General features: G+C 41.2%; 2 protein-coding genes across 2 annotated transcripts in view; both read right to left on the reverse strand.

The window, feature by feature from the left end:
* The window catches only part of LOC308335333 (transmembrane protease serine 9-like), a 142,299-nt gene that overhangs the window by 8,645 nt on the left and 111,247 nt on the right, over positions 1–22,407 (reverse strand). The window lies entirely within an intron of this gene.
* Positions 880–21,095, reverse strand: LOC308335331 (ovochymase-like; the record flags this gene model as incomplete). Its single annotated transcript, XM_080792349.1, has 17 exons — positions 880–1,125; positions 1,653–1,792; positions 3,773–4,050; positions 5,088–5,239; positions 6,305–6,334; positions 7,157–7,334; positions 8,179–8,236; positions 8,729–8,919; positions 9,794–9,851; positions 10,316–10,574; positions 11,100–11,239; positions 13,211–13,485; positions 14,523–14,674; positions 15,740–15,769; positions 16,613–16,766; positions 18,961–19,018; positions 21,038–21,095. 17 exons carry the CDS (start codon positions 21,093–21,095, stop codon positions 880–882), a joined length of 2,457 nt encoding a protein of 818 aa, XP_080648475.1.

Below are 22,407 nucleotides of genomic sequence, written 5' to 3' on the forward strand. Positions count from 1 at the left end.
GAGAAATGTATTGACTAAAACTATGTATTACTTTACTACTAAAATTGGGGAGAACAGGGAGTAAAAGGCAAAAATATATAATATTACTCAAGTAATAAAGTGTAAACTAGTAAAAACCTAATAATTTTGGTGAGTAACCAATACCATAGACTAATAGGATATTATTATATATTGTTTGCATAGCATGCACCAAAGTGCTATAGCAGTGAGTCATGCCAGGCGATTTGCTTTGCCATCCAGACAAAGATAAAGAACATAACAAAAAAAGTTACTTACCTGATGAAAGCTAATGAGATGACATAGTCAGAGTGGACAGCAATGAGCCAGTCACAATCTTTGTTGTTCGGGTAGGGATGGGGGTAGTTTGGAGAAAGAATTAACCCAGAAGATCCTGTCACATTCCCTCCACATGAAGCTTGAAAGTAGATGAAGTAATGAAGTAGATTTGAACAAAATGACATAATTATACATAATTTCCAGTAGTAATTATTGAGGGGGAAAACTGCAGTTTCCAGCCCATGTGGTTAAGCTAATGTGTCTTCTAATGTAATGATAGGGTAAGAGCAATATTTTATAACAGCTTTTGAAAAGATAAGTAGCTAGTTATAAATACATATTTGACTACTTAATGTAGTTTTCTACAGCTTGAATCATTTTTCTTCCCACTGCCTGGTGTTGGGGAAATGGAAATATATTTTAAGATGAAAAGAAAATCCTCAATGCAATTCAAAAGCACTGACAAGATTAGGAATTTTAAACTTTCTTCCCTAATAGAAAGTTAATATTCATTAAACATGTATGTAAAATAATGTCCCATGCCCAGTGCTCAGTTCTTCCCTGGCCAGAATTAATTACATTGATAATTGTTAAATGAATTAACTAACAGTTAGGACACTGGAAGCCCACGTCGGTGTCCATGCCGTCGGACATGAACCTAACGAAGCCTGGCGGGTCAGAGGTGACGTGCATGCTGATCCAGTCCTGGTAGCGCGACACGCGGGCGTAGACTCCCGGGGAGTATGGCAGGGCGCAGCCCCGGCCGAAGCTCACCACCCCGGACTGGACCCAGCGGGGTGGCGTGCTGTTGCTCATCATGCGGCTCACCATCGGCCCGCCAGAGTCTCCCTGAGGAAATGAGAGATTCATGATATCGTTTATAATAAGTCCCCGGCAAAAAACATTGAGAACCCCTGCCGAGAACACTAAACATCCTTTTTGTCATACCATCACTAAACACATATACACCAAATACATGGCAACTTGAGGTAATATAATATTTCATCATGACTTTTCACAAAAACATTAAATAAAACATCATACGTACCCCCCACTTCTCTCACGCCTAAAATTATTTTAGGGCAAAGATATGTTTTTTTACTTTTATTTACTTTTATGGATACGATTAAGCATGGTAAACCCGGTTTCTAAACAGGCTATAGACGTCTGTCTGCATGTTTTATAGTGAGTGTCTGCGTGTGTTGTGCACGCAAATGCGTGTGCATTTGTGTGCGCACGTGTCTTATGGGGCGTTATGATTAAATGAAACATCTTTGCAGATACAATGGGGTGCCACGTCCCCCCACTTCTAAAAGTAGCACTACAACACTATAGATAGAAGGATATGATGGACAGAGAAAATAATGATCTGTCACCTGACAGGAGTCCTTTCCTCCTTCATTGAGGCCAGCACAAAGCATGTTGTCTGTGAGGCCATGGTAGCTGCATGTACACTGCTGGTTACCCACGACCGGCACACCGACTTCCTGAAGGTTCTGGGGAGAGGCCAGGGGAACTATAATGGAAGAGAGGAAAAGGGACTCATTTGTCTTAGGCCCGACTCACACCTTTCGATCTAGCATACAACATTGATGCATGCTAGATGTATACAAAGGGTGTGATACATCTTGCCCCAATTATGCATTTCCAATGGAAGTCACATGGTTTGACACAACATTTGTGTTGTACGGCTTTCGGCTGTGTTTCGACTGCCCCCCACCCCCTCATACAACACAAATGTTGTGTCAAACCATGTGACTCCCATTGGAAATGCATTGTGAGCTTGCATCAGTCAATAAGTCTCATACAACAAGCATACATCAATCTGTTGTGCACGTGTGAGTCAGGCCTTAGTCTGTTACAAGTAAGTGGTTGACTTTTTTGATTACGTTGCGGTGGCCATTTTATCACCGGAAAGATTAGCCTCCAGGATGGAGGTAATTTCATCTTTTCGTGTGATAATATTGTCACCCACTCTAACCAAGAAGCCATCTGCCTTGCTGAGATTACTATTTGATCCAAAGAGAATGGATTCAGTTTTTCCCAGGTGTAAAGATAGTTTATCAGCGAGCCAGGTGCAGATTCTACCGAGTTCAGAGCCGAGGGCCTTTTCAACCTGCAGTTTGTTCCTGTCCGAGACTAGCAGTGCTGAGTCATCTGCGAACAGAAACAAGTTGCAGTCACAAGCTGATGTCATGTCGTTTACATATAATTAGGAGCAGTAAAGGCTGTATGCTTCCTTGTGGAACACCACAGCTCACTGGGAGGGGGGGCAGTGTTCCGTTCACCTCCACCATCTGTTCTATCCCCTCCAGGTAGGATTGCATCCAGCTAACTGATGTGCTATCAAAACCAATTGCTTTTAGTTTGTTAACCAGTATGGAGTGGTTCACTGTGTCAAAAGCCTTTTGGAGGTCCAGCATGACCATGCCGCAGTATTTGCCAGCATCCACCTCGTGTTTGATGTGGTCGCTCAAATAGAGGAGGCATGTGTCAGTGGAGTGGGATGTTCTGAAGCCAGATTGGAACTCGTACATTCATTTATTTGTGGCTAGATTGTTACGGTTTCGAACCCGGGTTCGGAACCGTAACAGGGTCGAACCGTAACATAGATACTTTTCAACCTGTTCATAGACTATTTTTTCCATCACTTCGAGATGGAGCTTAGAATAGAAATAGGGCGGTAGTCTAATTTACTCCCTTTCTTGTGCAAGGGGGTTACTTTGGCCAGATTGAAATCTTGGGGGACCTGTCCCTGTTTGATGGAGAGGTTTACTATGTGGGTGATGATTGGAGCTATAGAGATGGCAGAGTCTCTGAGAAATTTGGAGGGAATATTGTCATGGCCAGTGGCCTTGTGGGGTTGGAGGGCACTCCATTTCTTAAGTACCTCATCAGTTGTTACCATAACTAGTTTAAAATCGTCTTTACAAACACCTAAGTTTCTGTAGAAGGTTTTAATGTGCTCTACTCCAAAGAGCCCAGAGTGGGAGGGCAGTTTGTTAACCAGCGTTGTTGCTATGTTTGTAAAGAAGACGTTCAAGTAGTTGGCCACATCAAGCTTGTCAGTGATGAGAGTGTCGTTCGATTTTATGTTTATGTTTGAAAACCTGGTTTTCAGTTTCTGACCGCAGCCTAGTTGGTTGTTGAGTAGCTTCCATAGCTCCCGAGGATTGTCTTCGTTTTCCTCAGCTTTATCATTGATAAAGTTTATTTTATCTGATTTGGTCATGGCAGTAACAATATTTCTTAGCTTGTTTCGTTGGGTTTTTATGTTGTATGCATATTATGCTTTGCTGGTTAAGACTCACCCGTGGCTCCCGAGTCCTGACATGGAGCTGCCGGTTAAAACTCACCCATGACTTTCCTGTGAGGTTAGGGTTAGGTTTCTGGTTTTGGGTAGGGTGTCTGTCGGACTAATGTGTTTGGGACTAATGGCTGTCGGACTGTTAGTGCGTTGGACCAAACACATGCATGCACCCGCCTTATTACTCACCATCACTACCTTCCGTCCCCCAGCCAGTCACCCAGCTCATAGTTCCACTGTAGAAGGTGCTGTTCGTCGCCGCCAGACAGACCGGGCGGATGTACGGCGTGAAGGTGACGGGGTGGGAGAGCCTCAGCAGAGCCATGTCGTTGTCATAACTCATCATCTGGCCGTCGTACTGAGGATGGTTGATGATCTGCACCACCGTGCGGTTCACCTCATTGGGGTTCATCAATTCTTGGGACTGGCGGCCCAAGAAGATGGTATAGTTGTTATTGGGATCAGGGCTGCAAGAGAGTGTGTGGAGGAGGGGGTAACAATGAATTACATGAGGTATGCACATACATAAAGTGAGTGGTAAATTGAGTGGTAAATTGAGTTTATTATAGGCGTAGATATTACTATAGACGCCTTAACAGACGACGTCACACTGATAAGCAACAGCATGCGCGCGCATCACGGCAGCAGAAGAACACCACCTCTCATAAGATGCAATGGAAAAGTCCTAACGGCACTAACTGGATTTTTATTGTGATCTCTCGCCCTCGAAATATATAATCCCTGGTTTCTGTTGTGTTTGAACAATAATAGCAATTCAAAAAAGTTGTCCTCAAAACCACACCTCCAGTCGCTGTCATAAGAACGGGAGGAACGGCAGCAGAGCCTATTTGTGCACGGCTGCACGCGCACCTGCAGCCCATCAAGTATAATGTATGCTTCGTTAGGCAATGGTGTCGCATCTGCGATGCGATGTGAGCTTGTATATCAGCTGTTCTCTGTGTGCAATACTGTTGGGCTTTGAAGTATAAATGTCTCCTAGGGTGCACCTCACTAGCCAACTCACAAGAGGAGGTTGAATGGACTGAAACCAGCGCTCCCCAAAACAACAGGTTCGGAGATCTGTTGGGAATTGATTACATGAAACAGTCACCCGTGCGCCCAGTCCCAATGTTTGTAAACAATGAATTGGTCTATATTACTTTTCTGTTTGGATGTATGGGCTGTCGAGGCCAGAAAGTAGTTTCTTTGCCACTTCCTGGTATGATGATGATTTCACACACGCACATGCAAAACGCACACAACCCTTATATGAACACTGATAGTTATGTGGACTAGGGATTCAACTATCGATTTTTTTTCTTAGGGATTATTCTATACATTTGCGATTAATTTAACTGAAATATTTTGATAACACGTCACATCACAATGCCTCGTGAGCTTGTAAATCAGCAATTTTCAAAAAATGTGGACCTTTCTACTTTAATGACGTGCAAAAAACAAGGATTTATTATTAATCATTTCAATTAATTAAATGATGTCTCACTTTGGGAAACAGTGGGCAGCGGACAGCACCCATTCACTGTTGATGAGGGAACCTCCGCAGAAATGACCGTAGTAATCCTGTATGCTGACCGTCCATGGCCAGCTGCCAGGCGGCGCGGTCTGCCCTCCGACGATCTTCTGGTTCATGGGAGCCTGGCCGCACACTTAACAAAACAACACACTCATCATGTGTACTGAAGATGACGATTATTATCACTTCTACTAGTTTGGGATGGGACCATAATCGTTATTGTTTATCACGGTTAAATCGCTCACAATAATCATACCGAGAGAAGATTTAAATGTATGGTGAAATTGTCCTCCATCACATACTAGGATTAATTAGCGTTTGTTGAGCTGCAAATTCGGTACCAATTCAATACCACTTAAATCCTCCTCTACACTTGATAAAACAGAGCACAGCAAGTATTGCAAGTTATATAAGATTAACATATCTAGTCTAACATATTCTATTTGAAAGTACATTGCTGCATAAATAAATACTACATACTTTACTTGATATCTTTCTTGTATCTTACCATGCGTGCATACTGTATCATTACTGTCAAGCAGAAACACATCTCCATATTTCATGATTTTTCATCAATTCATCCCTACGTTAGACTTTGCGGTGTGAGTGTCGCAAAAATGTAGCAAAAAGAGATGTTATGCATTGTGCCGCTTTGTCGATCTGCTATAACACACAAAAAGTCCTGGGGACTTGTTTCCATCGTGGTCCGTATTAACCCTAGAACACTAAACATCCTTTTTGTCATCACTAAACTCAGGTATATTTTACCCAATGTTAAAAAAAACCCACACACACATATATACACAAAAATATAATGTGTGCAAAAAAGAAAGTCTAAAATATGCCCCGACAAGTCTTTGCCACAGACACATTTGTCCGTGTACGGGCAAATCGATGACCAATGGTTACTTTCCAGAAAAAAATGCCTTTTGTGACGCGTTCTTCACTGTCATGCGATAAACTCATATATGGAAATATGGAGATGCTTGCCTGACAAGAGATGATGAGCATACTCTGAGCTCTTTAGAAAAATAAGCATTTATTTTAGATGCCTTAAAAGTGAGAAATTGAATGAGCTTAAACAGTGCTGCTAATCCTGGATGCTTGCCAGACACATATTTTGATGCCTGTTGTGAGTAACAGCCTGAAATTAAAGACAAACGGTGCAGATAAACCTGGATGCTTACCAGACGCAGACCACGGTTGTTGTGCAGAGTCTGAAATTCATAGCAAAGAAAGACATTAGTAAAGAAGTCTCATCAGTACACAGCACAGATTAATATGGAGCATTTCCGTGCAGCATACAATTATGTCATGCTGCGTTCATGACTACGGTATCAGGCTGGGGGCCGAGTCTGCACGGCGAGGTCGAGGTTTTTTCTTTTTAAATTCCTCCAGGGGCCACAAGGGGGCGCTCGGCCCGCGGGCCGCCTATTGGGGAACCCTGGTCTGGTGTCTCTCGAGCAGAGATGATGTACTCCGGACCAAATCAGACCGGAGCGATATGCAGCCGTATGCGGCCGCTAGAGGCGGGATCAACGTGAGACTGATGACATAATGAAGCTGTGCCACAGCACAAATGTAAACACAACCTAACAAGACTACAACTCGAAATTATTGTGGAGATATCACATTGTTGTCCCACTGCTTCCGGTTCATCGTTTCTGCTTGAGAGATCCCAGATGCAGGCAGGAGGAGGGAACTTGTGAAGTTTGGCAGTATTGTAAGTAAGTCAGGTTCAAATTGAGCACCCATTTGACAAAACTGTCGTATTAAAAAGTATTACACTTTGGTCGTTTGTGAAACTAAATGAAAATGACCAAGGGTGTATCAGCGGCTCTTCTCGCAGTTGGCATCGACATCAGACACATTAGTTGCGTAACATCCTTCCAATTGCAAACATACATACACACACATCCAACTAAATCCCACTGCAACATCAGAACCGATTTTCAGTCATCCATACACATAATCTTTTGCATTATAATGCACGGCAGAATCCCACTTGAGAGACAGACCCCACAACTACCTTTGTATACCAAGTGAAAGCCGGGGTAGCTCAATGAGCCGTCACTATGGAACGCCAAGTGCATAAAGTTGGAAGTGCTCTCAATCTTCTCTGGGAGTCTGCTGCCATGAAAGCTACCAATTAGATGACTGTTCTTGTCTGGCCCATCGTAGATGGACAGGAAGTCATAGCCGGGCTCAAGGCTAAAGCTGTGGTAAACAAAACAAAATGAACAAACAAGTTATTGTGCTCAGTCTTCTCAGATTGCGCAAGAGGTTTAGATTGTAAGATTCAAAGAGTACAGTATTTGTCATGTACAGTATGCTTGAGACTACAATATTTGTCACGTATGCCTGAGAGCAGTGAAATGTTGGTGAGACTCCAGAATGTGCAACCCATGCATTATTATACAATATCCTTGTAAAGTACAAACTAAACTAATAATAATAATAATAATAATAATAATAATAAAAAAAATAAAAATAATAAGGAGGCAGAGTCATTTTTAATTTTACTTTTTTGCAGATGGATTCCAAGATTGTATATAAAGTAATAAAGGGGCGCTCGGGTGGCGCAGTGGTAAAGTGCCTGCCCACCACCGCAGAGTCTAGGGCTTTGAATCAACTGCGGTGCATCTGGCTTTGAGGGAAGCCAGGCTGGGAGGATGATATTTGTCACCGTACTCCGTACTGGGGCTGTACCTTTACCTGTACCTGTGAGCAGGGAGTGTTAGGAGGAGCCGGACGAAGGATACAGCAGTGACTCAATGTGTGTGGGGAGAAATGTATTGACTAAAACTATGTATTACTTTACTACTAAAATTGGGGAGAACAGGGAGTAAAAGGCAAAAATATATAATATTACTCAAGTAATAAAGTGTAAACTAGTAAAAACCTAATAATTTTGGTGAGTAACCAATACCATAGACTAATAGGATATTATTATATATTTTTTGCATAGCATGCACCACAGTGCTATAGCAGTGAGTCATGACAGGCGATTTGCTTTGCCATCCAGACAAAGATAAAGAACATAACAAAAAAAGTTACTTACCTGATGAAAGCTAATGAGATGACATAGTCAGAGTGGACAGCAATGAGCCAGTCACAATCTTTGTTGTGCGGGTAGGGATGGGGGTAGTTTGGAGAAAGAATTAACCCAGAAGATCCTGTCACATTCCCTCCACATGAAGCTTGAAAGTAGATGAAGTAATGAAGTAGATTTGAACAAAATGACATAATTATACATAATTTCCAGTAGTAATTATTGAGGGGGAAAACTGCAATTTGGCAGTATTGTAAGTAAGTCAGGTTCAAATTGAGCACCCATTTGACAAAACTGTCGTATTAAAAAGTATTACACTTTGGTCGTTTGTGAAACTAAATGAAAATGACCAAGGGTGTATCAGCGGCTCTTCTCGCAGTTGGCATCGACATCAGAGACATTAGTTGCGTAACATCCTTCCAATTGCAAACATACATACACACACATCCAACTAAATCCCACTGCAACATCAGAACCGATTTTCAGTCATCCATACACATAATCTTTTGCATTATAATGCACGGCAGAATCCCACTTGAGAGACAGACCCCACAACTACCTTGTGTGTATTCCAAGTGAAAGCCAGGGTAGTTCACTGAGCCGTCACTATGGAACGCCAAGTGCATAAAGTTGGAAGTGCTCTCAATGTTCTCTGGGAGTCTGCTGCCATGAAAGCTACCAATTAGATGACTGTTCTTGTCTGGCCCATCGTAGATGGACAGGAAGTCCAAGCGGGGCTCTAGGCTAAAGCTGTGGTAAACAAAACAAAATGAACAAACAAGTTATTGTGCTCAGTCTTCTCAGATTGCGCAAGAGGTTTAGATTGTAATATTCAAAGAGTACAGTATTTGTCATGTACAGTATGCTTGAGACTACAATATTTGTCACGTATGCCTGAGAGCAGTGAAATGTTGGTGAGACTCCAGAATGTGCAACCCATGCATTACTATACAATATCCTTGTAAAGTACAAACTAAACTAATAATAATAATAATAATAATAATAATAATAATAATAATAATAATAATAATAATAATAATAATAATAATAAAAATAATAAGGAGGCAGAGTCATTTTTAATTTTAATTTTTTGCAGATGGATTCCAAGATTGTATATAAAGTAATAAAGGGGCGCTCGGGTGGCGCAGTGGTAAAGTGCCTGCCCACCACCGCAGAGTCTAGGGCTTTGAATCAACTGCGGTGCATCTGGCTTTGAGGGAAGCCAGGCTGGGAGGATGATATTTGTCACCGTACTCTGTACTGGGGCTGTACCTTTACCTGTACCTGTGAGCAGGGAGCGTTGGGAGGAGCCGGACGAAGGATACAGCAGTGACTCAATGTGTGTGGGGAGAAATGTATTGACTAAAACTATGTATTACTTTACCACTAAAATTGGGGAGAACAGGGAGTAAAAGGCAAAAATATATAATATTACTCAAGTAATAAAGTGTAAACTAGTAAAAACCTAATAATTTTGGTGAGTAACCAATACCATAGACTAATAGGATATTATTATATATTGTTTGCATAGCATGCACCAAAGTGCTATAGCAGTGAGTCATGACAGGCGATTTGCTTTGCCATCCAGACAAAGATAAAGAACATAACAAAAAAAGTTACTTACCTGATGAAAGCTAATGAGATGACATAGTCAGAGTGGACAGCAATGAGCCAGTCACAATCTTTGTTGTGCGGGTAGGGATGGGGGTAGTTTGGAGAAAGAATTAACCCAGAAGATCCTGTCACATTCCCTCCACATGGAGCTTGAAAGTAGATGAAGTAATGAAGTAGATTTGAACAAAATGACATAATTATACATCATTTCCAGTAGTAATTATTGAGGGGGGAAACTGCAATTTGGTTATAAATACATATTTGACTACTTAATGTAGTTTTCTACAGCTTGAATCATTTTTCCTCCCACTGCCTGCATGGTGTTGGGGAAATGGAAATATATTTTAAGATGAAAAGAAAATCCTCAATGCAATTCAAAAGCACTGACAAGATTAGGAATTTTAAACTTTCTTCCCTAATAGAAAGTTAATATTCATTAAACATGTATATAAAATAATGTCCCATGCCCAGTGCTCAGTTCTTCCCTGGCCAGAATTAATTACATTGATAATTGTTAAATGAATTAACTAACAGTTAATGGGTGCAGGTTGTGTAGGACACTGGAAGCCCACGTCGGTGTCCATGCCGTCGGACATGAACCTAACGAAGCCTGGCGGGTCAGAGGTGACGTGCATGCTGATCCAGTCCTGGTAGCGCGACACGCGGGCGTAGACTCCCGGGGTGTTGGGCTGGGCGCAGCCCCGGCCGAAGCTCACCACCCCGGACTGGACCCAGCGGGGTCGCGTGCTGTTGCTCATCATGCGGCTCACCATCGGCCCGCCAGAGTCTCCCTGAGGAAATGAGAGATTCATGATATCGTTTATAATAAGTCCCCGGCAAAAAACGTTGAGAACCCCTGGCGAGAACACTAAACATCCTTTTTGTCATACCATCACTAAACACATATACACCAAATACATGGCAACTTGAGGTAATATAATATTTCATCATGACTTTTCACAAAAACATTAAATAAAACATCATACGTACCCCCCACTTCTCTCACGCCTAAAATTATTTTAGGGCAAAGATATGTTTTTTGACTTTTATTTACTTTTATGGATACAATTAAGCATGGTAAACCCAGTTTCTAAACAGGCTATAGACGTCTGTCTGCATGTTTTATAGTGAGTGTCTGCGTGTGTTGTGCACGCAAATGCGTGTGCATTTGTGTGCGCACGTGTCTTATGGGGCGTTATGATTAAATGAAACATCTTTGCAGATACAATGGGGTGCCACGTCCCCCCACTTCTAAAAGTAGCACTACAACACTGGATAGAAGGATATGATGGACAGAGAAAAGAATGATCTGTCACCTGACAGGAGTCCTTTCCTCCTTCATTGAGGCCAGCACAAAGCATGTTGTCTGTGAGGCCATGGTAGCTGCATGTACACTGCTGGTTCCCCACGACCGGCACACTGACTTCCTGAAGGTTCTGGGGAGAGGCCAGGGGAACTATAATGGAAGAGAGGAAAAGGGACTCATTTGTCTTAGACCCGACTCACACCTTTCGATCTAGCATACAACATTGATGCATGCTAGATGTATACAAAGGGTGTGATACATCTTGCCCCAATTATGCATTTCCAAGTCACATGGTTTGACACAACATTTGTGTTGTACGGCTTTCGGCTATGTTTCGACTGCCCCCCACCCCCTCATACAACACAAATGTTGTGTCAAACCATGTGACTCCCATTGGAAATGCATTGTGAGCTTGCATCAGTCAATAAGTCTCATACAACAAGCATACATCAATCTGTTGTGCACGTGTGAGTCAGCCTTTAGTCTGTTACAAGTAAGTGGTTGACTTTTTTGATTACGTTGCGGTGGCCATTTTATCACCGGAAAGATTAGCCTCCAGGATGGAGGGAATTTCATCTTTTCGTGTGATAATATTGTCACCCACTCTAACCAAGAAGCCATCTGCCTTGCTGAGATTACTATTTGATCCAAAGAGAATGGATTCAGTTTTTCCCAGGTGTAAAGATAGTGTATCAGCGAGCCAGGTGCAGATTCTACCGAGTTCAGAGCCGAGGGCCTTTTCAACCTGCAGTTTGTTCCTGTCCGAGACTAGCAGTGCTGTTCTGCGAACAGAAACAAGTTGCAGTCACAAGCTGATGTCATGTCGTTTACATATAATTAGGAGCAGTAAAGGCTGTATGCTTCCTTGTGGAACACCACAGCTCACTGGGAGGGGGGGCAGTGTTCCGTTCACCTCCACCATCTGTTCTCTCCCCTCCAGGTAGGATTGCATCCAGCTCACTGATGTGCTATCAAAACCAATTGCCTTTAGTTTGTTAACCAGTATGGAGTGGTTCACTGTGTCAAAAGCCTTTTGGAGGTCCAGCATGACCATGCCGCAGTATTTGCCAGCATCCACCTCGTGTTTGATGTGGTCGCTTAAATAGAGGAGGCATGTGTCAGTGGAGTGGGATGTTCTGAAGCCAGATTGGAACTCGTACATTCATTTATTTGTGGCTAGATTGTTACGGTTTCGAACCCGGGTTCGGAACCGTAACAGGGTCGAACCGTAACATAGATACTTTTCAACCTGTTCATAGACTATTTTTTCCATCACTTCGAGATGGAGCTTAGAATAGAAATAGGGCGGTAGTCTAATTTACTCCCTTTCTTGTGCAAGGGGGTTACTTTGGCCAGATTGAAATCTTGGGGGACCTGTCCCTGTTTGATGGAGAGGTTTACTATGTGGGTGATGATTGGAGCTATAGAGATGGCAGAGTCTCTGAGAAATTTGGAGGGAATATTGTCATGGCCAGTGGCCTTGTGGGGTTGGAGGGCACTCAATTTCTTAAGTACCTCATCAGTTGTTACCATAACTAGTTTAAAATCGTCTTTACAAACACCTAAGTTTCTGTAGAAGGTTTTAATGTGCTCTACACCAAAGAGCCCAGAGTGGGAGGGCAGTTTGTTAACCAGCGTTGTTGATATGTTTGTAAAGAAGATGTTCAAGTAGTTGGCCACATCAAGCTTGTCAGTGATGAGAGTGTCGTTCGATTTGATGTTTATGTTTGAAAACCTGGTTTTCAGTTTCTGACCGCAGCCTAGTTGGTTGTTGAGTAGCTTCCATAGCTCCCGAGGATTGTCTTCGTTTTCCTCAGCTTTATCATTGATAAAGTTTATTTTATCTGATTTGGTCATGGCAGTAACAATATTTCTTAGCTTGTTTCGTTGGGTTTTTATGTTGTATGCATATTATGCATTGCTGGTTAAGACTCACCCGTGGCTCCCGAGTCCTGACATGGAGCTGCCGGATAAAACTCACCCATGACTTTCCTGTGAGGTTAGGATTAGGTTTCTGGTTTTGGGTAGGGTGTCTGTCGGACTAATGTGTTTGGGACTAATGCCTGTCGGACTGTTAGTGCGTTGGACCAAACACATGCATGCACCCGCCTTATTACTCACCATCACTACCTTCCATCCCCCAGCCAGTCAGCCAGCTCATAGTTCCACTGTAGAAGGTGCTGTTCGTCGCCGCCAGACAGACCGGGCGGATGTACGGCGTGAAGGTGACGGGGTGGGAGAGCCTCAGCAGAGCCATGTCGTTGTCATGCCTCATCATCTGGCCGTACTGAGGATGGTTGATGATCTGCACCACCGTGCGGTTCACCTCATTGGGGTTCATCAATTCTTGGGACTGGCGGCCCAAGAAGATGATATAGTTGTTATTGGGATCAGGGCTGCAAGAGAGTGTGTGGAGGAGGGGGTAACAATGAATTACATGAGGTATGCACATACATAAAGTGAGTGGTAAATTGAGTGGTAAATTGAGTTTATTATAGGCGTAGATACTACTATAGACGCCTTAACATACGACGTCACACTGATAAGCAACAGCATGCGCGCGCATCACGGCAGCAGAAGAACACCACCTCTCATAAGATGCAATGGAAAAGTCCTAACGGCACTAACTGGATTTTTATTGTGATCTCTCGCCCTTGAAATATATAATCCCTGGTTTCTGTTGTGTTTGAACAATAATAGCAATTCAAAAAAGTTGTCCTCAAAACCACACCTCCAGTCGCTGTCATAAGAACGGGAGGAACGGCAGCAGAGCCTATTTGTGCATGGCTGCACGCGCACCTGCAGCCCATCAAGTATAATGTATGCTTCGTTAGGCAATGGTGTCGCATCTGCGATGCGATGTGAGCTTGTATATCAGCTGTTCTCTGTGTGCAATACTGTTGGGCTTTGAAGTATAAATGTCTCCTAGGGTGCACCTCACTAGCCAACTCACAAGAGGAGGTTGAATGGACTGAAACCAGCGCTCCCCAAAACAACAGGTTCGGAGATCTGTTGGGAATTGATTACATGAAACAGTCACCCGTGCGCCCAGTCCCAATGTTTGTAAACAATGAATTGGTCTATATTACTTTTCTGTTTGGATGTATGGGCTGTCGAGGCCAGAAAGTAGTTTCTTTGCCACTTCCTGGTATGATGATGATTTCACACACGCACATGCAAAACGCACACAACCCTTATATGAACACCGATAGTTATGTGGACTAGGGATTCAACTATCGATTTTTTTTCTTAGGGATTATTCTATACATTTGCGATTAATTTAACTGAAATATTTTGATAACACGTCACATCGCAATGCCTCGTGAGCTTGTAAATCAGCAATTTTCAAAAAATGTGGACCTTTCTACTTTAATGACGTGCAAAAAACAAGGATTTATTATTAATCATTTCAATTAATTAAATGATGTCTCACTTTGGGAAACAGTGGGCAGCGGACAGCACCCATTCACTGTTGATGAGGGAACCTCCGCAGAAATGACCGTAGTAATCCTGTATGCTGACCGTCCATGGCCAGCTGCCAGGCGGCGCGGTCTGCCCTCCGACGATCTTCTGGTTCATGGGAGCCTGGCCGCACACTTAACAAAACAACACACTCATCATGTGTACTGAAGATGACGATTATTATCACTTCTACTAGTTTGGGATGGGACCATAATCGTTATTGTTTATCACGGTTAAATCGCTCACAATAATCATACCGAGAGAAGATTTAAATGTATGGTGAAATTGTCCTCCATCACATACTAGGATTAATTAGCGTTTGTTGAGCTGCAAATTCGGTACCAATTCAATACCACTTAAATCCTCCTCTACACTTGATAAAACAGAGCACAGCAAGTATTGCAAGTTATATAAGATTAACATATCTAGTCTAACATATTCTATTTGAAAGTACATTGCTGCATAAATAAATACTACATACTTTACTTGATATCTTTCTTGTATCTTACCATGCGTGCATACTGTATCATTACTGTCAAGCAGAAACACATCTCCATATTTCATGATTTTTCATCAATTCATCCCTACGTTAGACTTTGCGGTGTGAGTGTCGCAAAAATGTAGCAAAAAGAGATGTTATGCATTGTGCCGCTTTGTCGATCTGCTATAACACACAAAAAGTCCTGGGGACTTGTTTCCATCGTGGTCCGTATTAACCCTAGAACACTAAACATCCTTTTTGTCATCACTAAACTCAGGTATATTTTACCCAATGTTAAAAAAAACCCACACACACATATATACACAAAAATATAATGTGTGCAAAAAAGAAAGTCTAAAATATGCCCCGACAAGTCTTTGCCACAGACACATTTGTCCGTGTACGGGCAAATCGATGACCAATGGTTACTTTCCAGAAAAAAATGCCTTTTGTGACGCGTTCTTCACTGTCATGCGATAAACTCATATATGGAAATATGGAGATGCTTGCCTGACAAGAGATGATGAGCATACTCTGAGCTCTTTAGAAAAATAAGCATTTATTTTAGATGCCTTAAAAGTGAGAAATTGAATGAGCTTAAACAGTGCTGCTAATCCTGGATGCTTGCCAGACACATATTTTGATGCCTGTTGTGAGTAACAGCCTGAAATTAAAGACAAACGGTGCAGATAAACCTGGATGCTTACCAGACGCAGACCACGGTTGTTGTGCAGAGTCTGAAATTCATAGCAAAGAAAGACATTAGTAAAGAAGTCTCATCAGTACACAGCACAGATTAATATGGAGCATTTCCGTGCAGCATACAATTATGTCATGCTGCGTTCATGACTACGGTATCAGGCTGGGGGCCGAGTCTGCACGGCGAGGTCGAGGTTTTTTCTTTTTAAATTCCTCCAGGGGCCACAAGGGGGCGCTCGGCCCGCGGGCCGCCTATTGGGGAACCCTGGTCTGGTGTCTCTCGAGCAGAGATGATGTACTCCGGACCAAATAAGACCGGAGCGATATGCAGCCGTATGCGGCCGCTAGAGGCGGGATCAACGTGAGACTGATGACATAATGAAGCTGTGCCACAGCACAAATGTAAACACAACCCAACAAGACTACAACTCGAAATTATTGTGGAGATATCACATTGTTGTCCTGCTTCCGGTTCATCGTTTCTGCTTGAGAGATCCCAGATGCAGGCAGGAGGAGGGAACTTGTGAAGTTTGGCAGTATTGTAAGTAAGTCAGGTTCAAATTGAGCACCCATTTGACAAAACTGGCGTATTAAAAAGTATTACACTTTGGTCGTTTGTGAAACTAAATGAAAATGACCAAGGGTGTATCAGCGGCTCTTCTCGCAGTTGGCATCGACATCAGACACATTAGTTGCGTAACATCCTTCCAATTGCAAACATACATACACACACATCCAACTAAATCCCACTGCAACATCAGAACCGATTTTCAGTCATCCATACACATAATCTTTTGCATTATAATGCACGGCAGAATCCCACTTGAGAGACAGACCCCACAACTACCTTTGTATACCAAGTGAAAGCCAGGGTAGCTCACTGAGCCGTCACTATGGAACGCCAAGTGCATAAAGTTGGAAGTGCTCTCAATGTTCTCTGGGAGTCTGCTGCCATGAAAGCTACCAATTAGATGACTGTTCTTGTCTGGCCCATCGTAGATGGACAGGAAGTCAAAGCGGGGCTCTAGGCTAAAGCTGTGGTAAACAAAACAAAATGAACAAACAAGTTATTGTGCTCAGTCTTCTCAGATTGCGCAAGAGGTTTAGATTGTAAGATTCAAAGAGTACAGTATTTGTCATATACAGTATGCTTGAGACTACAATATTTGTCACGTATGCCTGAGAGCAGTGAAATGTTGGTGAGACTCCAGAATGTGCAACCCATGCATTACTATACAATATCCTTGTAAAGTACAAACTAAACTAATAATAATAATAATAATAATAATAATAATAATAATAATAATAATAAAAATAATAAGGAGGCAGAGTCATTTTTAATTTTAATTTTTTGCAGATGGATTCCAAGATTGTATATAAAGTAATAAAGGGGCGCTCGGGTGGCGCAGTGGTAAAGTGCCTGCCCACCACCGCAGAGTCTAGGGCTTTGAATCAACTGCGGTGCATCTGGCTTTGAGGGAAGCCAGGCTGGGAGGATGATATTTGTCACCGTACTCCGTACTGGGGCTGTACCTTTACCTGTACCTGTGAGCAGGGAGTGTTGGGAGGAGCCGGACGAAGGATACAGCAGTGACTCAATGTGTGTGGGTAGCTATTTCCAGCTTTTGGTATTATTATACGCAGACGACACAATTGTCATGTCAAATACAAAGGAGGGATTGCAGAAGGCAATAGACCTGATGTGTGGTTTTTGTGAAAAGTGGAAATTGAAAATCAATAGTGAAAAAACAAAGGTCACAGTCTTTGGATGTAGAAAAGCTGATATCAGCAAATTAAAGTTTGTCTGTAATGGAGTCAACCTAGAGCTTGTCCATAGTTTCAAATACCTTGGAGTTATTATGAACTATAATGGATCATTTAAGATTGCTATCGAAGAACTACACAAGCAGGCCTCACGTGCCATGTACTCCCTCCTTGGTAAATGTAGATCATTTATTTTACCAGTAAATGTTGCATTGGATCTTTTCGACAAATTGGTCTCACCAGTCATGCTGTACACATGTGAAATCTGGGGGTTCGAAAAACTAGACAAACTAGAAAAATTACATCTCAAATTTCTCAAGTATATCCTAAAAGTTAAAACAACTACCTGTAGCAATATGGTATATGGTGAGCTGGGGAGGTATCCAATTTGTATCACTGTTAAAAAGAGACTTATCGGGTACTGGGCTCGGTTGATCGAAGGAAAAGAGAGTAAACTGAGTCGAATAATGTACGACTGTCTGCTTAACCTGTTCAACACAGGTGCCCATTTGTCTCCTTGGGTTGCACAGGTGAAGAATATACTGGATAACTGTGGTATGTCTTACATTTGGTTGGCCCAGAAATGTAATAACATTGACTGGTTGAAGCGAACTGTCGAACAAAGGTTGAAAGACCAGTTCCTGCAAAAGTGGCAAAGTGAACTAAATAGTATGACATCATGTGACATCTATGTTGAATACAAACAAGAGTTCAAACTAGAAAAATACCTTCTATGTGAAAACCGTAAGTATAGACAGGCTATTTGCAACCTTAGGCTAAACAACACAAGAATTCCAAAGGTCATCGGTAGATATAAAGGATTGGAAAGAAGTCAGAGGATTTGTAACCTATGTAATGATGCCATAATTGGAGATGAGTATCATGTTCTGTTGGAATGCAAGAATACTGACATTATGAATTTCAGGCAAAAATACCTGCCACTGTATTTTTTTACCCACCCTTCTATGTTTAAATTAATTGCATTACTAAAATCCGAAAAACAAAAAGTAATCTATAAATTGGGTGCTTTTCTGAAAAATGTTCTTCCACTGCACAAATAGGGAAAGCCTTCCGATATGTCTATGTATATCGTGAAATCTGTATTGTATTGTATACTTCTGATTGTATACTTTTATGATGTGCTCCAAACCATGTGATCATGGTCGTGAGTTAAATAAATGATGATGATGAGAAATGTATTGACTAAAACTATGTATTACTTTACTACTAAAATTGGGGAGAACAGGGAGTAAAAGGCAAAAATATATAATATTACTCAAGTAATAAAGTGTAAACTAGTAAAAACCTAATAATTTTGGTGAGTAACCAATACCATAGACTAATAGGATATTATTATATTTTTTTTGCATAGCATGCACCACAGTGCTATAGCAGTGAGTCATGACAGGCGATTTGCTTTGCCATCCAGACAAAGATAAAGAACATAACAAAAAAAGTTACTTACCTGATGAAAGCTAATGAGATGACATAGTCAGAGTGGACAGCAATGAGCCAGTCACAATCTTTGTTGTGCGGGTAGGGATGGGGGTAGTTTGGAGAAAGAATTAACCCAGAAGATCCTGTCACATTCCCTCCACATGAAGCTTGAAAGTAGATGAAGTAATGAAGTAGATTTGAACAAAATGACATAATTATACATAATTTCCAGTAGTAATTATTGAGGGGGAAAACTGCAATTTGGCAGTATTGTAAGTAAGTCAGGTTCAAATTGAGCACCCATTTCAGCTTGTAGATCTGCTATTTTTTTATTGGAATCCTGAACATTTTTATTTAATTTCAAATTAATGTAGTTTAGGCCTATATACTTATGTTAACTTCATGGGTCATGTTTGCATGTTTGGAACTGAAATCAATAATATATCAATATTCCAATGTTAACCTGCCGGCCACAACACGCACACGTGCACACACACACACACACACACACACACACACACACACACACACACCGCTCAGCTCACATGTTGGTGTGTTTTTTTACCACCCTAAAACATGTTCATCAGGAATTATTATTATTAATTCTGGGTGCCATGGCAGAAACACAGGTTGAAATCCGCAACACATACTTAACTAGAAACAAAATGTCAAGATTTTTTTCTGGGTCATTTCTCGGTTGAGAAATGGCAAATCAATCAATTAAGCAACGATAAAGGTGAAAATATTAGATTCCGGGACAGTGTGTGTGTGTGCGCGCTGAATTTGGCAGCAGAAATAGGACATTTCATGAAACAAACAAACAAACAAACAAACAAACAAACAAAAGCAGTTTCACATGGATGCTTACCAGACAGAATATTCTTATTCAGTGAATAAGAGCCTGGAATTAAAAACAAAGGAAGACATTAGGTTCAGTCAACAGCTAGCATAGTCGTGTCCATGTGTGAACTTTGTCGCCTAGTTCTAAACATATTAAAATTGATTCTATTTCACAGAACTAAAACTGAACTGAAACTGAAGATTTCCTGTTTTTTATATAGAAGTGTATATTTGTACGTCTCTAATTGTGATGAATTGAAAATGGTGGACCCTGTTGTGAACAAGTGTAGGCCTAATGCTTTATACCAGTGTGTCGTCCACACTAACAGCTAAAAAAAAGACAAGAGACAAAACTGAAACTAAATTTCCAAGACTGGTTTGGCAAACTTTGGTTATGTTGAACATATAGAGCACCAAAGTCGGACAAAATGTCAGTGCTGAAATAGGGTTAGGGTTAAAGGAGAATTCCATGCTAGAATGCTTTCTTATCTTTCTTTGTAGTTGTTACGTCCCCACCAAAGAGGTCCAGGTGTTCTTTTGTGCAAAAACTCCTTATTGGCTATTTTCCCTACCATAAGCCCTCAATGAATTGCATTGCATTGAATGGGAATTGAATGGGGCTATGGGGTGTTATGCTAGTTCGCTTATTTCCATCGAAAGAAGTAGTAAAGTGTGCCGCTTGGGATATTATTTACATTATGAAGAGAGGATATATACAAAGAAATTATAATTTTGAGCGATGGAAATAAGCGAATTAGCACAACACTCCATAGCCCCATTCAATTCCCATTAAATTCAATGCAATTCATTTAGGGCTTATGGTAGGGGAAATAGCCAATAAGGAGCTTTTGCACAAAATAACACCTGGACCTCTTTGGTGGGGACGTAACAACTACAAAGAAAGGTAAGAAAGCCTTTTAGTATGGAATTCTCCTTTAATACTGTAAGATTCCATGAAGCATGATCTCAAGAGTTATATATTTTCAGTACTACTATTAATAGTGCTATGCTATTAGGCTATAATAAAATAATAATATAATATAAAAAAGTGTGACACACCTGTCACAAAATTATACAAGGTCATTGTACTCTAGTCTAGACAATCCCAATTAAGGTACCCCACATCTAATCCCAAAGCCTGTGGAGTTAGTTTTATATCATAGGCTAATAGCCATTCATAATGGATCTGTACCAAAATAAAGTTGTATTTTCTCTGTTTTAGCCTTGGGTAGAAACCTCAAAGAATAATCAATAGCCTTTCTTACCTTTGAGCTGAAGGACGAGCATGAGAGATATCCCACACAGCTGCTTGTGGAGGGCCATGTTTCTATATCTCTCCATTCCACTTACCTGCCTGGCACTGTCAAATAGCTTTGCTTTATACCGGTACTCAACTCCTCCCATACAGTGGCAACTAACTATTAAACTATTTTGACGTGTCGCTGGCTTCCTCATTCCTATTCTGACACCTTGCTCTCTTGTCTGGTGGTCATCTCCTGTCATCATGACGCACTCAACAATCTGTAGGTCAATTTTAAGTATACGATCACAATTAACCCAGAGGCTGCTTTCTGAAAAACCTGCATGTTTAACTGCATGTTTCTATGTGGTGTTCAACTGTTTCAAGGACAGCCAACATGATATGTACATATAGGCTATTTGGCCATGTACTCCCATGTCAATAGATTTAATGTTGGAACTGTTTTTACTGTCATTACTGTTTCAATACATTTTACTGTTGGAAGCAAGGATTTGAGTTAAAAATGTTTGCTTTCAAACATGCACACATTTTCAAGAATAGCAGATAGCTCGTGAATAAGCAGCCATGGCATAGAAGGCTACAATGACAATCCTGATTTTAAAAAAAATGATATATTTTGTAATTTATCCATCTCCCCATATCAATTAACCCATTAAACCCATTAGTCCTATACTGCATTTCTGCATATTGCTTGTTTTATCCTCTGTATCATTACTATTATTTTAGTTTGTCTTGTTTTTATTCTTTACTCTAAATATAAATGAAGCATTATTCATTACTAGAGTAGTGCCTGCTGGACACTGGCCTACTTGGAATTTCTCTCTTTCTTTCTCACCTTTATTTATACTCGGAAAAACAATTGAGGGCAAGCCCTCATTTTCAACGTAGCCGAGGTTACAATACACAAAATACAGTCACAAAACAATACATCAATCTAGGGATGCACCGAAAGGGAAATTCTTGGCCGAAACCGAATATAGGAAACAGTTGGCCGAAAACCGAATACCGAATATCCAATATTAAAGCTACCTGATTTATGGCTAAAGAAATGGTAATGGCAAAACTTAACTTAAATAATAATCACTATTATGGGTCCATAAAACATTTATTCAGCCCTTTTGAATGCATTAATTGCATACACTATTCGGTGATATATTTTCTTCCTATTCGGGCCGAAGCCGAATAGGCCGAAAATGCATCTTTAGCCATTTTCTGCCGAACGTTTTCTGCAGCCGAATATTCGGTGCATCACTAGTTAAAATAGTATGTTTATACAGAGTAAGTAAAGAATAAATAATCTCTCAATCACCTGGTAATGAGTCCTGTAGCTGAAAGGTCAGAAGGTCAGTCCTTGCAACCACGATGTTTCCAGCC

The sequence above is a fragment of the Protomyctophum bolini genome, assembly GCF_963924005.1.
Source record: "Protomyctophum bolini genome assembly, chromosome: 20".
Taxonomy (NCBI): Eukaryota; Metazoa; Chordata; class Actinopteri; order Myctophiformes; family Myctophidae; genus Protomyctophum; species Protomyctophum bolini.